Source organism: Cebus imitator, unplaced genomic scaffold (genome assembly GCF_001604975.1).
Source record: "Cebus imitator isolate Cc_AM_T3 unplaced genomic scaffold, Cebus_imitator-1.0 Scaffold42, whole genome shotgun sequence".
Lineage (NCBI taxonomy): Eukaryota > Metazoa > Chordata > Mammalia > Primates > Cebidae > Cebus > Cebus imitator.
In genome coordinates this window covers 16,618,991-16,636,589 of record NW_016107357.1, presented here as the reverse complement: position 1 = coordinate 16,636,589, position 17,599 = coordinate 16,618,991, and the positions used below count along the sequence as shown (strand labels likewise).

The 17,599-nt window shown below is 47.9% G+C and overlaps 1 protein-coding gene across 1 annotated transcript in view; it reads right to left on the bottom strand.

Annotated features, from left to right (window-relative positions):
• Positions 1–17,599, bottom strand: part of GPR137B (G protein-coupled receptor 137B) — a 67,439-nt gene that overhangs the window by 31,257 nt on the left and 18,583 nt on the right. Inside the window, exon 2 of the mRNA XM_017526595.2 lies at positions 6,074–6,123. Coding sequence (XP_017382084.1) covers positions 6,074–6,123 — 50 coding nt within the window. The remainder of the gene's footprint in view (positions 1–6,073; positions 6,124–17,599) is intronic.

Genomic DNA, 17,599 nt, shown 5'->3' with positions numbered 1-17,599 from the left:
GGAAGACCACTTTGCCTGTGGGACCGCAAAGATCAGTGCTGCTGGTCAGCAAATGCAGGGATGAGGGAGTCTTCAAGGCAGCCAACACAACAGCGCCTGACCACCTCCTATTATGAGGACAGAAGCTAGGAGTTGTAAAGCATTATTTAAATTTATCTCCCAGCTGGGCACGGTGGCTCACGCCTGTAATCCCAGCACTTTGGGAGGCTTAGTTGGGTGGACTGCAAGGTCAGGTGTTCAAGACCAGCCTGACCAACAATGCTGAAACCCCATCTCTACTAAAAATACAAAACTTAGCTTGGCATGGTGCCACTGTAGCCTGGCAACACAGCAAGACTCCATCTTAAAAAAAAAAAATTATCTCCCAATGCCATCGATTCTTTCCTTCCTTTCTTCCTTCCTCTTTCCCTCCATCCTTCTTCCTTCCTCTTCCCCTCCCTCCTTCTTCCTTCCTCTTCCCCTCCCCCTCCCTTCCTTTCTCTCCTCCTCCCTTTCTTCCTTTCTCTTTCTCTTTTTCTCCCTCCCTCCTTTCTTTCTTCTCTTTTTTCTTTTTTTTTTTGAGACAGGGTCTTGCTCTGTTGCCCAGGCTGGAGAGCAGTAGTGCAGTCACACCTCACTGCAGCTTCAGCCTCCTGGGTCCAAGTGAGCCTCTCACCTCGGCATTCTGAGTAGCTGGGAACACTGGCAGGCACCCGCATGCCCAGCTGAATTGTTTTATTTTGTAGAGACAGGATCTTGATCTGTTGCCAGGGCTGGTCTTGAACTCCTGGGCTCAAGTGATGCTCCCACCTCAGCCTCCCAAAGCACTGGGATTACAAGCATGAGCCACTGCTTTTTCACTTAAAGAAAGGGAAAAGTATGCTAGGCATGGTGGCATGTACCTGTAATCCCAGCACTTTGGGAGGCTGAGGCAGGAGAGTCACTTAAGTCCAGGAGTTCTAGGCCAGCCTGGGCAACACAGCAAGACCTTATCTCTACAATTTTTTTTTTTTTTTTAATTAGCTGGATGTAGTGAAACGCACCTGTATTCCCAGCTACTCAGAAAGCTGAGGCAGGAGGACTGCTTGAGCCCAGGAGATGAAGGCTGCAGCCAGCTGTGACTGCACCACTGCCACTGCACTGCAGCCTGGGTGAGACCTTGTCTCTTAAAAACAACAAAAAAAGCCGGGCGCAGTGGCTCACACCTCTAATCCCAGCACTTTGGGAGGCTGAGGAGGGCAGGTCATCTGAGGTCAGGGGTTCAAGAACAGCCTGCCCAACGTGGTGAAACCCCATCTCTAGCAAAAATTAGCCATGCTTAGTGGTGGGCACCTGTAATCCCAGCTACTTAGGAGACTGAGATAGGAGAATCACTTGAACTCGGGAGGCGGAGGTTGCAGTGACCCGAGATTGCACCACTGCACTCCAGCCTGGGCAGCAAGAGCCAAACTCCATCTTAAAAAGGAAAAACAAACAAAAAACCTGGCTTGCTATATTTTTTACTTATTTAAAAACTCACAAAGCTGGAGGGCAAACAGTTGAAAATGTTTAAAATCAAAATCGAAGTGCTCTTGAGCACTCCCAGGCCCAATGTTCACATTTCTTAAACCGAGTAAATTAAAATCCATAGACTGAGAAAGAGAAAGCCTCAATCACACTGGCTTCCACTCGAGCAAAACTCTGAGCTAGCAGATGTGGGAGGGTAGAGGTGACTTTAAGTGAAAAATAAAGTGGTTCTTGGCTGAGTTGAATATAAATTATCTTCAAAACCAGTGAATTGCTACAGGAATGGGTTGGAGTGGAAAGTTTCAACTAGTTCTAGACTGATGGCTCTTGTTTTATTTCAGGTGAGTCATGATTAAATTACGAAAGCCAATCTATTTAGAAGCCAACATACCAAAGCATCTCAAGGAGAGACTGTGGCCTGAAATGTCTCTAGTGGCACCTGATTTAAGAGAACTGAGGAATTGTATAAATGAGAGTAAAGATGTGCCTATGCAGAAGTAACTCCTAGTATTTCTTTGTATTTGGCAACAAAACTACAAGGACTGGGTTAACAGGCATCTCCCGTTGAAACCTCACCCTCCTGCTTCAAGGGACTCTCCAACTTCGCTGGCTCAAACATCTCACTTTTTTAAATTTTTTTCTTTTCAGGTGTCTTGCATTGGATTTTTTTTTTTTAATTGAGTTTTTGTTCTTGTTGCCCAGGCTGGTGTGCAATGGTGCAATCTTGGCTCACTGCAACCTTGGCTTCCTAGGTTCAAGTGATTCTCCTGCCTCAGGCTCCTGGGTAGCTGGGACTAAAAGCGCATGCCACCATGCCTGACTAATTTTTCTATTTTTAGTAGAGACACAGTTTCACCCTGTTAGCCAGGATGGTCTCAAACTCCTGATCTCAGGTGATCCACCCACCTCTGCCTCCCAAAGTGCTGGGACTAGAGGCGTGAGCCACCACGCCCAGCCCCAAACATCTCACTTTTAACACCTGGATCCAACTATACTTCTCCCCATCTTCTCCCTTCATTTCTGCAAATCCCTTTCCAATAAAATGCAGCCACATGTCAGCACAGCCTGTCTTCGAGGTATACGGTGACTCAAGGATCAAGCAACAACTGCCCTACCCACATATCTTCTCCCCTGAAGACCCCGTCCCTATGCTCAGAGGTTGAAAGCTTTTTTTTTTTTTTTTTTTTTTTTTTTTGAGATGGAGTTTTGCTCTTGTTGCCCAAGCTGGAGTGCAATAGCGCCATCTCGGCTCACTGCAACCTCCGCCTTCCGGGTTCAAGCAGTTCTCCTGCTTCAGCCTCCCAAGTAGCTAGGATTACAGGCATGCACCGCCATACCCAACAAATTGTTTTGAATTTTTAGTAGAAACACAGTTTGTCCATGTTGGTCAGGCTGGTCTCGAACTCCTGACCTCAGGTGATCCACCCGCCTTGGCTTCCTAAAGTGCTGGGATTACAGGCGTGAGCCCGAGCACAGCTGGTTGAAAGCTTTTTAAAGAATTTCCTTCCTGATCAGTGCTTTCATATTCCACCTCTAGAAGACATCTAATTACCCCAGCCTCAACTGTTTCCAAGATAAACTCAGTTCTGTGATCCAATCAGACAGAATTTATCCTCCCACCTCCATCTTCACTCATGCTTTGACTTACATTTCTGGTAGGTTGCCGAGCAAAGACTATGGACGCAGAGGAGAGGCTACTATTTTGTTACTGGAGAAGAGAGGGGACTGTCTACTGGTACTTCACACAGGTCGAACATCCCTAACCCAAAAATTCAAAATGCGAAACGCTCCAAAATCTGAAACTGAGTATCAATCAACATGATGCCACAAATGGAGATGTCCACACCTGACTTCACGTGATAGACACAGTCAAAACACAGTTAAAACTGTTTTACGCAGTGTTATTAAAAAGATTGTATAAAACTCCCTTCAGGATATAAAGTGTATCTGAAACATTAATAAAGTTCATGTTAGACTCATGTCCCATCCCATTCCCCCATATCTCATTATGTATATACAAATATTTCTTTTTCCTTTTTTTTGAGATGGAGTCGCTGTGTTGCCCAGGCTGGAGTGCAATGGCATGATCTCCACTCACTGCAACCTCCACCTGCCGGGTTCAAGCGATTCTCCCATCTCAGCCTCCTGAGTACCTGGGACTACAGATGCCCACCACCACCCCAGCTAATTTTTGTATTTTTAGTAGAAACGGGGTTTCACCATGTTAGCCAGACTGGTCTCAAACTTCTGATCTCAAATGATCCACCCGCTTTGGCCTCCCAAAGTGCTGGGACTACAGGCATGAGCCACCATGCCTGGCCTTTATATGCAAATATTTCAAAATCCAAAAATCTCTGAAATCTGAAACACTTTTGGTCCCAAGCATTTCAGATCAGGGACACTCAACCTATCCTTTAAATCGCTCTCCTTGGAACCAACATCATTTCATAGCGGACGCTGAAGTTCCACCTGAGTTGGTAGAGATGTGAACTGAGCTATGCAGAAAGTAGTGAAGGGAGACAGCAAGATCAGGCGGAAAACAAAACAAAGCCGGGGTCGGTCAGTCTTGTAAGGGTACAAGCCGGGGCCCAGGAACCTTCACAGAACCTTCTGAACTTCAGAGAAACTTTCTGAACTGGTTTCCTTGGACATAAACTCAGGATTAAACTATTACACCTTTAGAATTTTAAGTAAAAAGTATTTACATATTTTTAGATGATATATATTTCAATAAAATATGTATATGATTTAACATATTTTAAAAAGCGAAAAAATAGGCCAGGAGTGATGGCTCATGCCTGTAATCCCAGCACTTTGTGGAAGCAGGTGGATCACGCAGTCAAGAGCTGAGACCATCCTGGCCAACATGGTGAAATGCCATCTCTACTAAAATTACAAAAATTAGCTGGGCATGGTGGTGCATGCCTGTAGTCCCAGCTATTCACGAGGCTGAGGCAGGAGAATTGCTTGAATCCGGGAGGCTGAGGTTGCAGTGAGCCGAGATAACGCCACTGCACTCCAGCCTGACAACAGAGTGAGTCTGTCTTGAAAAAAAAAGTGACAAAATAGTTTTTCATTTTGACCCCAGGAGGCGATGGCCAGAGTCACCTTTTCAGAAATGTTTGCTGGTGGTGGTGAAATTCTCCTGGGCAGACATTCCAGAACCCCTGGACTCATGCTGCACCCCCTCGCCTCTTCCAGAAGCCTGTTCTCCTCCCCTAACCCCAGTCAAACCTGACCTTTTTTTTGAGACAAATTCTCACTCTGCTGCCCAGGCTGGAGCACGATGGTGCAGTCTTGGCTCACTGCAACTTCTGCCTCCTGGGCTCAAGTTATCTTCCCACCTCAACCTCCCAAGTAGCGGAAACAGCAGAGGTGTGCTACCTCGCCTGGCTAATTTTTGAATTTTTAGTAGAGACAGGGTTTCACTATATCAGCCAAGCTGGTATCAAACTCCTGACCTCTAGTGATCCACCCACCTCGGCCTCCCAAAGTGCTAGGGTTACAGGCGTGAGCCACTGTGCCTGGCCAAACTTGAGTATCCTTTAAGCCACTGGCTCTTGGCCTTACAGATGTCAGAGGCCTCTCTGAAAATCTGGGAAGAGCTATGAACCCCTCCATAGGAAAATGCAAATCTACCTCCTCACATAAGTGAAAAGGTTCCCTTCCAGATTACACCCAGCACAAGCCTCTCTTCTTCCAGAAAATGTCCATGCCTCCCCGGGTCCATGCTTTCAGCATGTTGCATATTCTGCTTTGCCTGATTCTCCAAGCCTTTGTGTTGTTTAAGCCACCTTCAAATAGAGTGTACACTCTTAACTATAATATCATCTTCTTCCTGGTGCCTAAATGAGTACTGAATGGTCAGAACGGGATTTCTGTATGGGAATGGATACCCTGCACACAGCTGTGTAGCCACTTGGAGTTCAATGGGCCCTGGAGTTCTGGAAAACAAATAAATAGCTGGAGCCTACCCGCAGTTAGCAACTAAGACAAGCAGGGTCAAGCCACCAGGTGGCGGGCTGCAGGGGCGATGCAGGTCCATAGCTGCACCTGCACCCATGCCTGCACCTGCACCCATGCCTGCACCTGCACACGCACCCGCATCTGCACCCACACCCACATCCGCACCCGCACCCACATCTGCACCTGCACCCACACCCGCACCCACATCTGCAGTGAGAGCATGGGAAGTGCAGGGTGGGGAAAGGGAAGCACCTGGCCAAGCACCAGCATCTTCAAGGAACCCCATTTCCCTCTGCTGAGGCTCTTATTTCCCAAGTGCCTTAGAAAGGTTTAGAGACACCTATTTTATTCCCCTCTATTTCCTCCTGTTAGGAAAGGCACCAGGCTTTTGTTTCTGAATTGGGTAAGTATGATGCAAGCCCCCATGATTCATGAGGTCATGATTCGATGACCCGACCCTCACCGGCAATGCACATGATGCTTGTGGGCAAACAGCCAGCAGTCAGGACTGTTTCCAGCAGCTCACAGAGGAGCAATGTGTGCAAACCTCAATGGAGAGATGAGATTCCTGTGTCGGCACTTTCCCCTTCTACCACAGAGGCAGATGCCCCATGGTACTTACCGGTATTTGAGTAATTCTGGAGAATATTTTGACTTGGCTTTGAAAATCACCTGTAACAACAGAAAAACATGGTAAGTTGGGGTCCGATATGTTGACAGAACTAGACTGATACCATCACTTGGAATTCCTCTGCCCCTTCATACCCTGGCGCTGGGGTATATTTTTTGTAATTGAAACATTCGCATTTGTTATGTCAAACATTTCTTATGCTGCACATACAATTTTTTTCTTGAGACAAAGTTTTGCTCTTGTCTAGGCTGAAGTGCAATAGCTCAATCTCGGCTCACTGCAACCTCCCTTTCCGGGTTCAAGTGATTCTCCTGCCTCAGCCTCACGAGTAGCTGGGACTATAGGCATGCACCACCATGCCCAGCTAATTTTGTATTTTTTTTTTTTTAGTACAGACAGGGTTTCTCCATGTTGGTCAGGTTGGTCTCGAACTCCCAATCTCAGGTGATCCACCCACATCAGCCTCCCAAAGTGCTAGGATTACAGGCATGAGCCATGGCACCCGGCCTACAATTTTAATAGTAAAGGAATTTGAACATGGTTAAAAAAGAAAACAAAAGCAAATGTATTACTAGTGTACCATGGCCAGTACTTTTCTTATTTTAGGATTCTTTTTTTGAGATGGAGTCTCATTCTTGTCACCCAAGCTGGAGTGCAATGGCGCCATCTCAGCTCACTGCAACTTCTGCCTCCCCAGTTTGATTCTCCTGTCTCAGCCTCCCAAGTAGCTGGGATTACAGATGCCATCACACCCAGCTAATTTTTGTATTTTTAGCAGAGATAGAGTTTCACCATGTCGGCCAGGCTGGTCTCAAACTCCTGACCTCAGGTGATCTGCCCACCTCAGCCTCCCAAAGTGCTGGGGTTACAGGCATGAGCCACACACCGGACCTTAAGATTCTTATTTAAGATGAACAGTTCACTCTCTTTATTAGAATAAGTGTCTGCCTACCCAGGCCTCAAACTTTGCAGTACATTTAAAATAACAAAACATCTTTGGACTACAGAAGTCTCAAACTGGATTGTTTTCCAAAAGAGAAATATTGCACACTGGCATTTCTCAAGCTCTTTTCTAAGTCTTTACGATTGCTGAAGTGCCCGCACACACTGGGTGGCCGAGAGCCCGGCGGAGCCTTCCGAGAAGGTGAAGGGGCAGCAGAAGCAGGTGTCCACTGAAGCTTCCACTGCCCAGACAGGGCTGCTGCTACTGCTACAGCACGTGCTGGAGAGTCAGGCAGGGGCCCAGGCTCGTGGGGATCTCAGTGGGGGGTCTCCGGGGGTTGAGTGTAGCCTGCGGAGCAGTTACACATGAGCGCATGGATCCCTGCTGTTTAGCAGGGCTGCAGTACGGTACTGGGAGAAGGAAAGAAAGGGTGTGGAAGAGTGAAGGAGAGAGGCCAGCTTTTCAGAAACAATCTGTCGAGCATCTGAAGACCCCCGTTCCTGCAAGTTTGGACTCTGACCATCATATCTCCATTCTCTGGCCGCCCCACCCAGCCCCTGGCAACCACCACTCTACTCTCTGTTTCTATGAGTTCTAACTTGTTTAGATTCCACATGTAAGTGGGATCTATTTGTCTTTCTGTGCCTGGCTTATTGCACTCAGCATAGCGTCCTCCAGCCATGTTGAGTAAGTCCCGGGGAGCTCTCCTGTAGTCAGCACAGCATGACTACAGTCAGTAACAATGTATGCTATACTTGAAATCTGCTAAGAGAGATCTTAAGTGTTCTCACCACAAAACAAGAGTGAGCAACACTGTGAGGTGATGGATATGTTAACTAGCTTGATTGTGGGAATCCCTTATGTGTATCAAAACATCATGGTGCAGACTTTGTATACATTCCATCTTTGTCAATTAAACCACAACAAAGCTGGGGGGGGGGTAGGGGAAGAAGACTCTCATTCCCCACTTCGAAGTAAACCACTCTTCATGGAGTTCATACACCTACCCTTGGCCTCAGGGCCTCTGTTCCCGCAGCCCCCTGAAGCCCCTGAAGCTTTCTGTGCTCAACTGCATCCACACCTGGTCCTCCTCTCCCTCATGAATCCCCTGGTCAAATCTGCTCTCTGCTGCTTCTCAGGGAGGAGGCTGAAGTGGGAGGACTGCTTGAGCCCAGGAGTTTGAGACCACCCTCGCCAACATAGTGTGAGGGCTCATCTCTTAAAAAAACCCAAACGATAATGATCTCATGACGGCCAGGCACAATGGCTCACACCTGACCTCAAGTGATCCTCCCACCTTGGTCTCCTGAAGTGCTGGGATTACAGGTGTGAGCCACTGCACCCAGCCATTCCTAAAGATTTTTAAGTAAGCACCACTTCCCCCTTTATAACCTCCCCAGAGCATCACAGGTGAGTCTTCCAACCTTCTACAGGAATTATTTGGTTCTGCTGTGAGTTTTCCCTTTGTCATAAATCCTTTTTGGAAGTAGGAAGGAGGCAGGGGTTTGTATCATAAATACATCAAAGTATTTTCCTCTGGTAACAGAACAACAGATGGCTCAGTACAGTGACTTTCCTTTAAAGGAGTCCTGGTTCAGCTTTATCTGACAACCCACCACGGGATTTTAGGCAAGGCATATCACCTTTGGTATTTCTCTGATACCCATTAAAAAAAAAGCTACCAAACAACCTCTCTTAGAAACGAGAAATAGATTAATACATGACTCCAAAGATCCATTACAAAATATGCTACTGATTTCATGAAACGGGGAACGATGCCTTTCCGTGAAATAGTCCTAAAGAATCTTGCTTTTTAATAACTGAGACTTCTTCACAAATACCAAAGTGAAGAGAAGAAACTACAGAATTTTTTTAAAAAGTGTTAGACCTGTTCAAGGAAATAAGCAAAATCTGTTTTGATATTTTGCCCACATAGTGGGGTTTGCTGAGCAGTAGGTAACCCAGTTAACGTGCCTGGATTACTCTTGCCCAACACGCAGCACGGCTGTATTGCAGCACTCCTGGCCGCCATATATAAACACTCATATGCTTTGCCCCAAAAATTCCACTTGCAAGAATTTATTTGGAAGCAGGCCTTCTCAAGGTGTTCCAGCAGAACTAGAAATTAGTAAGAAATATTTGAAAATAAATAGCATGTGATCAAACAAATTTACAAGCTGCTAGGAAAATGTTTTTCCCCCTGCAGGAATTCTCAGAGCCTTTCAAAGGCAAATATATTGTCAATCTTCAAGAGAAACATACGGCATACAGCCGTTTCCAAATTTATTTGCCCAATTTCAGTCTTCTTAATGAGCATTCCCAGAATAGAGTTTGGGAAGCACTGCCCTGTGGAACCAAGTATGAACAGAAGGTTCACTGCGGCTTCAATAAGAGTAATAGTAGTCCTGGCGCAGTGGCTCACGCCCATAATCCCAGCACTTTGGGAGGCTGAGGCGGGTGGATCACCTGAAGTCAGGAGTTCAAGACCTGGCCAACATGGTAAAACCCTATCTCAAATAAAAATACAAAAATTAGCTGGGCATGGTGGTGGGTGCCTATAATCCCAGCTACTCAGGAGGCTGAAGCAGGAAAATCGCTTGAACCTGGGAGGCAGAGGTTGCAGTGAGCCGCGATTGCACCATTGCACTACAGCCTGGGGGACAAGAGCAAGACTTTGTCTCAAAATAAATAAATAAATAAGAGTAATAATAACAATAACAACAACAAAGGAGAAGCAACAGCAGCTTTCAGATGCTCCCAGCCTTTGCCCCGAGAACATGAACACAGATCAAGAAATGCACTGACTACAAGAAGACCCTGGAGTTCACCACTCTATCCTTGAAGGGGAAGGATGACTTCTGCCAGCCAAGCTGTGGATAACTCACAAACCCTCATTCCTTTCATCATTAGGTCCACATCCCTGCCTGGAGCGGAAAAGTCATCAGCATATCAAGGTACAATCTGAAATTAAATCAGTCATTTTGATCCTCCCAAGCTCAAAGTCAGGTGCTAACAACATCAAAATAAAAGCCTTGACCATGGTTTTGAAAAGCTCTACTTTTTATAATTTGTGGCAATGTATCTTGAATTCACCCTGAGTGTGGTGGCTCATGCCTGTAATCCCAGAACTTTGGGAGGCTGAGGCAGGCGGATCACCTGAGGTCAAGAGCTCAAGACTAGCTTGGCCGACTCCGCCCCACCCTGCCCCCAGTAAAAATATAAAATTACCTGGGTGTGGTGGCAGGTGCCTGTAATCCTAGCTACTCAGGAGGCTGAGGCAGAATTGCCTGACCCCAGGAGGTGGAGGTTGCAGTGAGCCGAGATCACGCCACTGCACTCCAGCCTGAGCAACAAGAGTGAAACTCCATCTCAAAATATATCTCCATCTATCTATATACATACATATATGTATATAGAATTCATCTGGGCACTATTCAAGCTGTGCTTAGAAAATCTTCCTTAGTCCTTCAAGTTAATAATTAAACTTAAGTTCCTTAAAGCTGTGTTTGAATTCCTGGCAAGTGAAACTGAAATAATATATATATGCGCTTATATTATCTATATAACTTATGATAACATCAGCATACACACATATATAATTTCAGTACAACTTTTGCCCTCATTAAAGGGCATAAATGTCTGAACCAAGTTTTCAAAAAAAAATAAATCTAAACTCTCCCACCCACTCTTTTCTGTGTTCCGAGAGACTTTGCTAAAGATTGATGGGTGCCCAGAATTGGAGCTAAACCTCCTGGCTCACCCCAGCTCTCTGGCTGGCCGGGCTCTCATATCCGGTTGCCCATCTCTGCCAGTCTGCACAGGCTCCCACCGACCTCGGCAAGAATTCAGCTAGGAGGGGAGGTGGGGAATTCAGCTCCAATGGGGAAGCAGATATGAACTCCCCTGTCACACTGTATGGTGCTTTAACAGCATGGGCACCCCCTGCTCAGTGACCTCAGATGTACAAAAATGAAAAAGAGGGAGATATGACCCCTGTGAGAGGCTAAGAAACAGATGAGGCCAGATGAAAATTCACATCATCCTGGCTTTCCGACTGGTGGTGTTCAGGTCAACGATACTGAGCACTACATCTGCACCGGACACTGGGTTGGACCAAGAATTGTGGAAAGAAGGAGAAGCTGGGCCTGTCTGCAGAAACACACAGGCAGACATGTCAGTAATAAGCACCCGTGGTGTGGGAGGCATGGGGAGGTATGAGTGGGAGGTGTGAGAGGTGTGGGAATGCTTGGGGAGGTGTGGGAGGCGTGAGGAGGTGTTGGGAATTACAGAAGGCGTGGGGAGGTGTGGGAGGTGTGGGGAGGCCTAAACAGTGCGGAGGCGTGGGAGGTGTGAGGAGATGTGTTAGTCCATTTTCATGCTACTGATAAAGACATATCTGAGACTTGGAAGAAAAAGAGGTTTAACTAGATTTACAGTTCCACATGGCTGAGGAGGCCTCAGAATCATGGCAGGAAGCAAAAGGCACTTCTTACATGGCAGCAGCAAGAGAAAAAAAATGAGGAAGAAGCAAAAGTAGAAACCCCTGATGAACCCATCAGATCTTGTGAGACTTATTCACTATCAGGAGAACAGCACAGGAAACGCTGGCCTCCATGATTCTATTACTTCCCCTGGGTCCCTCCCGCAACACATGGGAACTCCAGGAGAAATGATTAAAATTGAGATTTGGGTGGGGACACAGCCAAAGCATATCATTCCAACCCCGGCCCCTCCAAATCTCATGTCCTCACATTTCAAAACCAATCATGCCTTCCCAACAGTACCCCAAAGTCTTAATTCATTTCTGCATTAACCCAAAAGTCCACAGTCCAAAGTCTCACCTGAGAGAAGGCAAGTCCCTTCTGCCTAAGAGCCTGTAAAATCAGAAGCAAGCTACTTACTTCCTAGATACAATGGGGGTACAGGCATTGGGTAAATATATCCATTCCAAATGGGAGAAATCAGCCAAAACAAAGGGGTTACAGGGCTCACGCAAGTCTGTCTGAAACCCAGCAGGGCAGTCAAATTTTAAAGCTCTAAAATGATCTCCTTTGACTCCATGTCTCACATCCAGGTCATGGTGATACAAGAGGTGAGCTCCCATGGTCTTGGACAGCTCCACCCCTGTGGCTTTCCAGGGTACAGCCTCCCTCCTGGCCACTTTCACAGGCTGGCATTGAGTGTCTGTGGCTTTTCCAGGTGCACAGTGCAAGCTGTTGGTGCATCTACCATTCTGGGGTCTGGAGGACAGTGGCCCTCTTCTCACAGCTCCACTAGGCAGTGTCCCAGTAGGGACTCTGTGTGGGGTCTCTGACCCCACATCTCCCTTTCGCACTGCCCTAGCAGAGGTTCTCCATGAGGGCCCCACCCCAACAGCAAACTTCTGCCTGGGCATCCAGGTGTTTCCATACATCTTCTGAGATCTAGGTGGAGGTTCCCAAACCACAGTTCTTGACTTCTGTGTACCTGCAGACTCAACACCACATGGAAGCTGCCAAGGCTTAGGGCTTCCACCCTCTGGAGCCACAGCCTGAGCTCTACATTGGCCCCTTTCAGCCATGGCTGGAGTAGCTGGGACACAGGGCACCAAGTCCCTAGGGTGCACACAGCATAGGGACCCTGGGTCCAGCCCACCAAACCCCTTTTTCCTCCTGGACCTCAGGGCCTATGATGTGAGGGGCTGCCATTTCTGACATGGCCTGGGGACATTTCCCCATGTTCTTGGAGATTAACATTAGGCTCTTTGCTACTTACGCACGTTTCTGTAGCTGGGTTGAATTTCTTCTCAGAAAATGGGTTTTTTCTTTCTATTACATACTCAGGCTGCAAATTATCTGAATTTTTATGTGCTGTTTTTCCTTTTAAAATGGAATGCCTTTAAGAGTACCCAAGTCACCTCTTGAATGCTTTGCTGCTTAGAAATTTCTTCTACCAGATACCCTAAATCCTCTCTCCGAAGTTGAGAGTTCCACAGATCTCTAGGGCTGGGGCAAAATGCCACCAATCTCTTTGCTAAAACACAACAACAGTCACCTTTGCTGACTGTTAGCTTTAACAGTACCCAACAAGTTCCTTATCTTCATCTGAGACCATCTCAGCCTGGATTTTACTGTCCATATCACTATCAGGATTTTGGGCAAAGCCATTCAACAAGTCTCAAGGAAGTTCCAAACTTTCCCACACTTACTTGTCTTCTTCTGAGACCTTCAACGGTTGCAATCTCTGTCTGTTACCCAGTTCCAAAGTCAGTTGCACATGTTTGGGTATCTTTACAGCAATACCTACTCCTGGTACCAATTTACTGTATTAGTACATTTTCACACTGCTGATAAAGACATACCCAAGACTGGGAAGAAAAAGAGGTTTAATTGGATTTACAGTTCCACAGGGCTGGAAGGGGGCCTCAGAATCATGGTGGGAGGGGAAAGGCACTTCTCACATGGTGGTGGCCAGAGAAAAAAAACGAGGAGGAAGCAAAGGTGGAAACCCCTGATAAAGCCATCAGATCTTAGGAGACTTATTCACCATCACAAGAATAGCTTGGGAAAGACCAGCCCCCATGATTCAATTACCTACTCCTGGGTCCCTCCCACAACATGTAGAAATTCTGGGAGATACAATTCAAGTTGAGATTTGGATGGGGACACAGCCACACCATAACAGGAGGTTTGAAACGTGTGTAAAGGTGTGGCAGAAATGAGGAGGTGTGAGTGGGAGGTGGGAGGTGTGAAAAGTGTGTGGAGCTATGTGAGATGAGAGAAGGTGTGAAGTGTGGAGATGTGAGGAGGTGTGAGGTGTGACAAGTATGTGGAGCTGTGTGAGGTGTGAGGAGGTGTGAAGTGTAGAGTTGTGAGGAGGTGTGAGCAGGTGTGAAAAGTGTGTGGAGCTGTGGGAGATGTGAGGAGGTGTGAAGTGTGGAGGTGTGAGGAGGTATGAGCAGGTATGAAAAGTGTGTGGAGCTGTGGGAGGTGTGAGGAGGTGTGAAGTGTGGAGGTATGAGGTGTGAGCAGGTGTGAAAAGTGTGTGGAGCTGTGGGAGATGTGAGGAGGTATGAGCAGGTGTGAAAAGTGTGTGGAGCTGTGGGAGGTGTGAGGAGGTATGAAGTGTGGAGGTATGAGGTGTGAGCAGGTGTGAAAAGTGTGTGGAGCTGTGGGAGGTGTGAGGTGAAGTGTGGAGGTGTGAGGAGGTGTGAAAAGTGCATGGAGGTGTGGGAAGCATGAGGCAGTGTACACCAGCATGAAGACTGACGAGCGGTGAGGGGGTTAGGAGAAAAGGTGCCGCAGGAGCCTGGAGCTGGGGAAGGTAGCAGAAGGCCAGGCTGGGGCATGGACCAGCCAAGAAGAGGCTGCCATCTGGGGTAAGGATGCAGAGGGCTTCAGGGGAGCATCAGCACAGCTGGAATCCAGACCTGTGCTGTGAGAGGTGTTTCTGGGGTGAGGACCAGAGCGAAGGCTGCACCGTAGATTGACAGAGAAGGTGAAAACGAGGGCAAATCAGAGGCCCAACGCAGATTCACGACGCCTGGGCCTGGAGAGCATTGCGGAGAAATGGAGGGTGACCACTAAGAGACACGTGGTTCCTACTACGGTGGTCTAAAGTCAACCATGGGAACTGTGCAACTCTGAATACGATAAGCTTCCAGACCAGGGCAGCACAGAGACTATGAATTACATCTCAATAAAGCTGTTACTAAAAAAAAAAGAAAGAAAAAGAGAAAGAAAGGAAGGAAGGAGGGAGGGAGGGAAGGCAGAGACTGCAGTGAGCCGATATCACGCCACTGCATTCCAGACTGGCAACAGAACAGTGCGAGACTCCACCTCAAAAAAAAAAAAAAAAAAAAAAAAAAAAAAAAAAAAAAGAGTAGGGAGGAGGTCAAGGAGCAGTCCCCTCAGTAGTCAAGGCCTCAAAGATTACAGGGGAGAGCGGCCCAGGGCAGGGGACAGTCAGGGTGTCCAATGTGGCTGAGAGGCTGGACAGTTCACTTGGGGCTGCCACAGGGCCTGGCCAAGGGTGGGCTTGACTGACAGTGAGGCTGGAGAGGAACGGGCAGGCCCCGGATGGCAGCAGGAGGAAGTGGGAGCGGTGAGTCAATTCAAGAGCATAAACTACCCTCCAAAGGCACGTTTGTGAAATGCAAGAGAGAGGTTATTCAGGGGAGCCCAGACCTTGTTTTTTTTTTTTTTTTGAAATGGAATTTTGCTCTGTTGCCCAGGCAGGAGTACAATGGTGTAATCTCAGCTCACAACTTCTGCCTCCTGGGTTCAAGTGATTCTCCTGCCTCAGCCTCCTGAGTAGCTGGGATTACAGGCATGTGCCATCACGTCTGGCTAATTTTGTATTTTTAGTGCAGACAGGGTTTTGCCATGTTGGTCCGGCTGGTCTCAAACTCCCAACCTCAGGTGATCTGCCTGCCTTGGCCTCAAATTGCTGGGATTACAGGCAAGAGCCACTGCGCCTGGCCCAGACCTTGTTTTAAGATTGGGAGACCTGAGCATGTTTGTGGGCAGACACGAGGAGCCTGGGTCCCTAGAAGGGCAGACAGGGACAGGCATGAGGCAGTGAAGGAGGGAGGGCCGAGAAACCAGGGGAGCAGGGAGTGGTCTGAGGGAGTGTGGCAGGGACAGCCATGGAGGTGCCATCTGCCTTGAGACAGGGACCCCAGGGAGGTGAGGTCGGGCTGGAGAGTCCCAGCTGCTTCTTGGGGAACCCGATCAGGAACTGAACAGTTGGTAAATGACAGTCCCATGTCTTTTCCCTCCCCTTCCTTGGGCTCCCCACAGCCTCTGAAAACACCAGGGTTTTTCAGGGCTTCCCCCACTGTGGCAAAAAGGATGGAGGACAGAGGAGGGGTGCAGAATCAGGCCTGGAGGAGAAAGAAGAAATTGCAGCAACTTTCATCAGAAATTTATTTCACCAGTTTGTCACCTGGTGAAATAAAGCATTTCTCCCTAATGTCAAACTCCTTTCAGTTTCAGCGTCATTTCTTCTGCTTTTGAAAGTCCCACTTAGAACCTCAGCAGAACCTAGGATGGATGTGGGGATGGCGCTGTGGGTAATACTGGTTTTTGACTGTTGAAGGCTGAGCTGCAGCTGGAAGATGCCCCCAGCTGGCCACTGTGAGGCACCAGGGAATGCTCGAGAACCCTCGGGGGTCTCCCGCACTGCCCGCTCCCACGATGGGCCAAGGCCTCCTCATCCCCCACCTGTGGGCACCTCGTGCCCCCACGGTAACCCAGGCCTTCACCCTATCCTTTCAGACGACACAGGAGAGCCCAGGGCTCTGCATGTGACGTACTTGTGTCGACAGACACAGAAAGGCCTTTGAGCAGCTGCTGGACTCTGCCCCCTGCCCTCATAAATCGGTCTGTTCACGCGTCACTGATTTGTTCCCACCCTTTGAACTCCTGCTTGCCTGCTTTTTCAACTACTAACTCAAGTTGACATTTGCTGTCTTACAATTTTTTTTTTTTTTGAGATGGTGTCTCACTCTGTCACCCAGGCTGGAGTGCAGTGGCGCAATCTCAGCTCCCTGCAACCCCCATCCCCCAGGTTCAAGTGATTTTCCTGCCTCAGCTTCCTGTGTAGTTGGGACTACAGGCACCTGCCGCTACACCTGGCAAATTTTTGTATTTTTAGTAGAGACGGGGTTTCGATATCTTGGCCAGGCTGGTCTTGAGCCCCTGACCTCATGATCCACCCACCTCAGTCTCCCAAAGTGCTGGGATTACGGGTGTGAGCTATCAAGCCCAGTCTTTATTTTTTCTTAAAGAGACAGGGTCTTGCTCTGTTGCCCAGGCTGGAGTGCAGTGGTTCGATCATAGCTCACTGCAGCCTCCATCCTCCCGGGTTCAAGAGATCCTACTGCCCTAACCTCCTGAGTAGCTGAGACAATGTACAGGTGCAGGCCATATGCCTGGCTAATTTATTTTATTTTTTAGAGATACAGTACCTCCCTATGTTGCCCAGGCTGGTCTTGAACACCTGGACTCAAGTGATCCTCCCACCTCAGCCTCCTGAGTGTCTGGGTTACAATCATTTTTACTAATGTCATAGTGGTGCTGCTTCTGGCAAAAATGTCCCCTGCTATTCTTTATGGGTATGACAATGTCTCCTGCGCAGTCAGCAAAACTCAACAGAAGTAACCTCCAACGTCCCTGGAGGCAGTGCCTGTGCAATGAGACAATGAAGCACTATGCTTCTAACCTGCACTTGATTCAGAATCTTTGTGCAGCCATCTTACTTTATATCCTCTCCCCTAAACCATGACCCATGTCCTAGTGTCTCCACTTCTGGACACTTCATAATCCCTCTATCCTTAAAAGGTAGAATCCCAGCGCTTTGGGAGGCTGAGGCAGGCAAATCACTTGAAGTCGGGAGTTCAAGACCAGCCTGACCAACATGGAGAAACCCTGTCTCTACTAAAAATACAAAATTAGCCGGGCCTGGTGGTGCATGCCTGTGATCCCAGCTACTCAGGAGGCTGAGGCAGGAGAATCACTTGAACCCAGGAGGCAGAGGTTGCGGTGAGCCGAGATCACGCCACTGCACTCCAGCCTGGGCAACAAGAGCAAAAC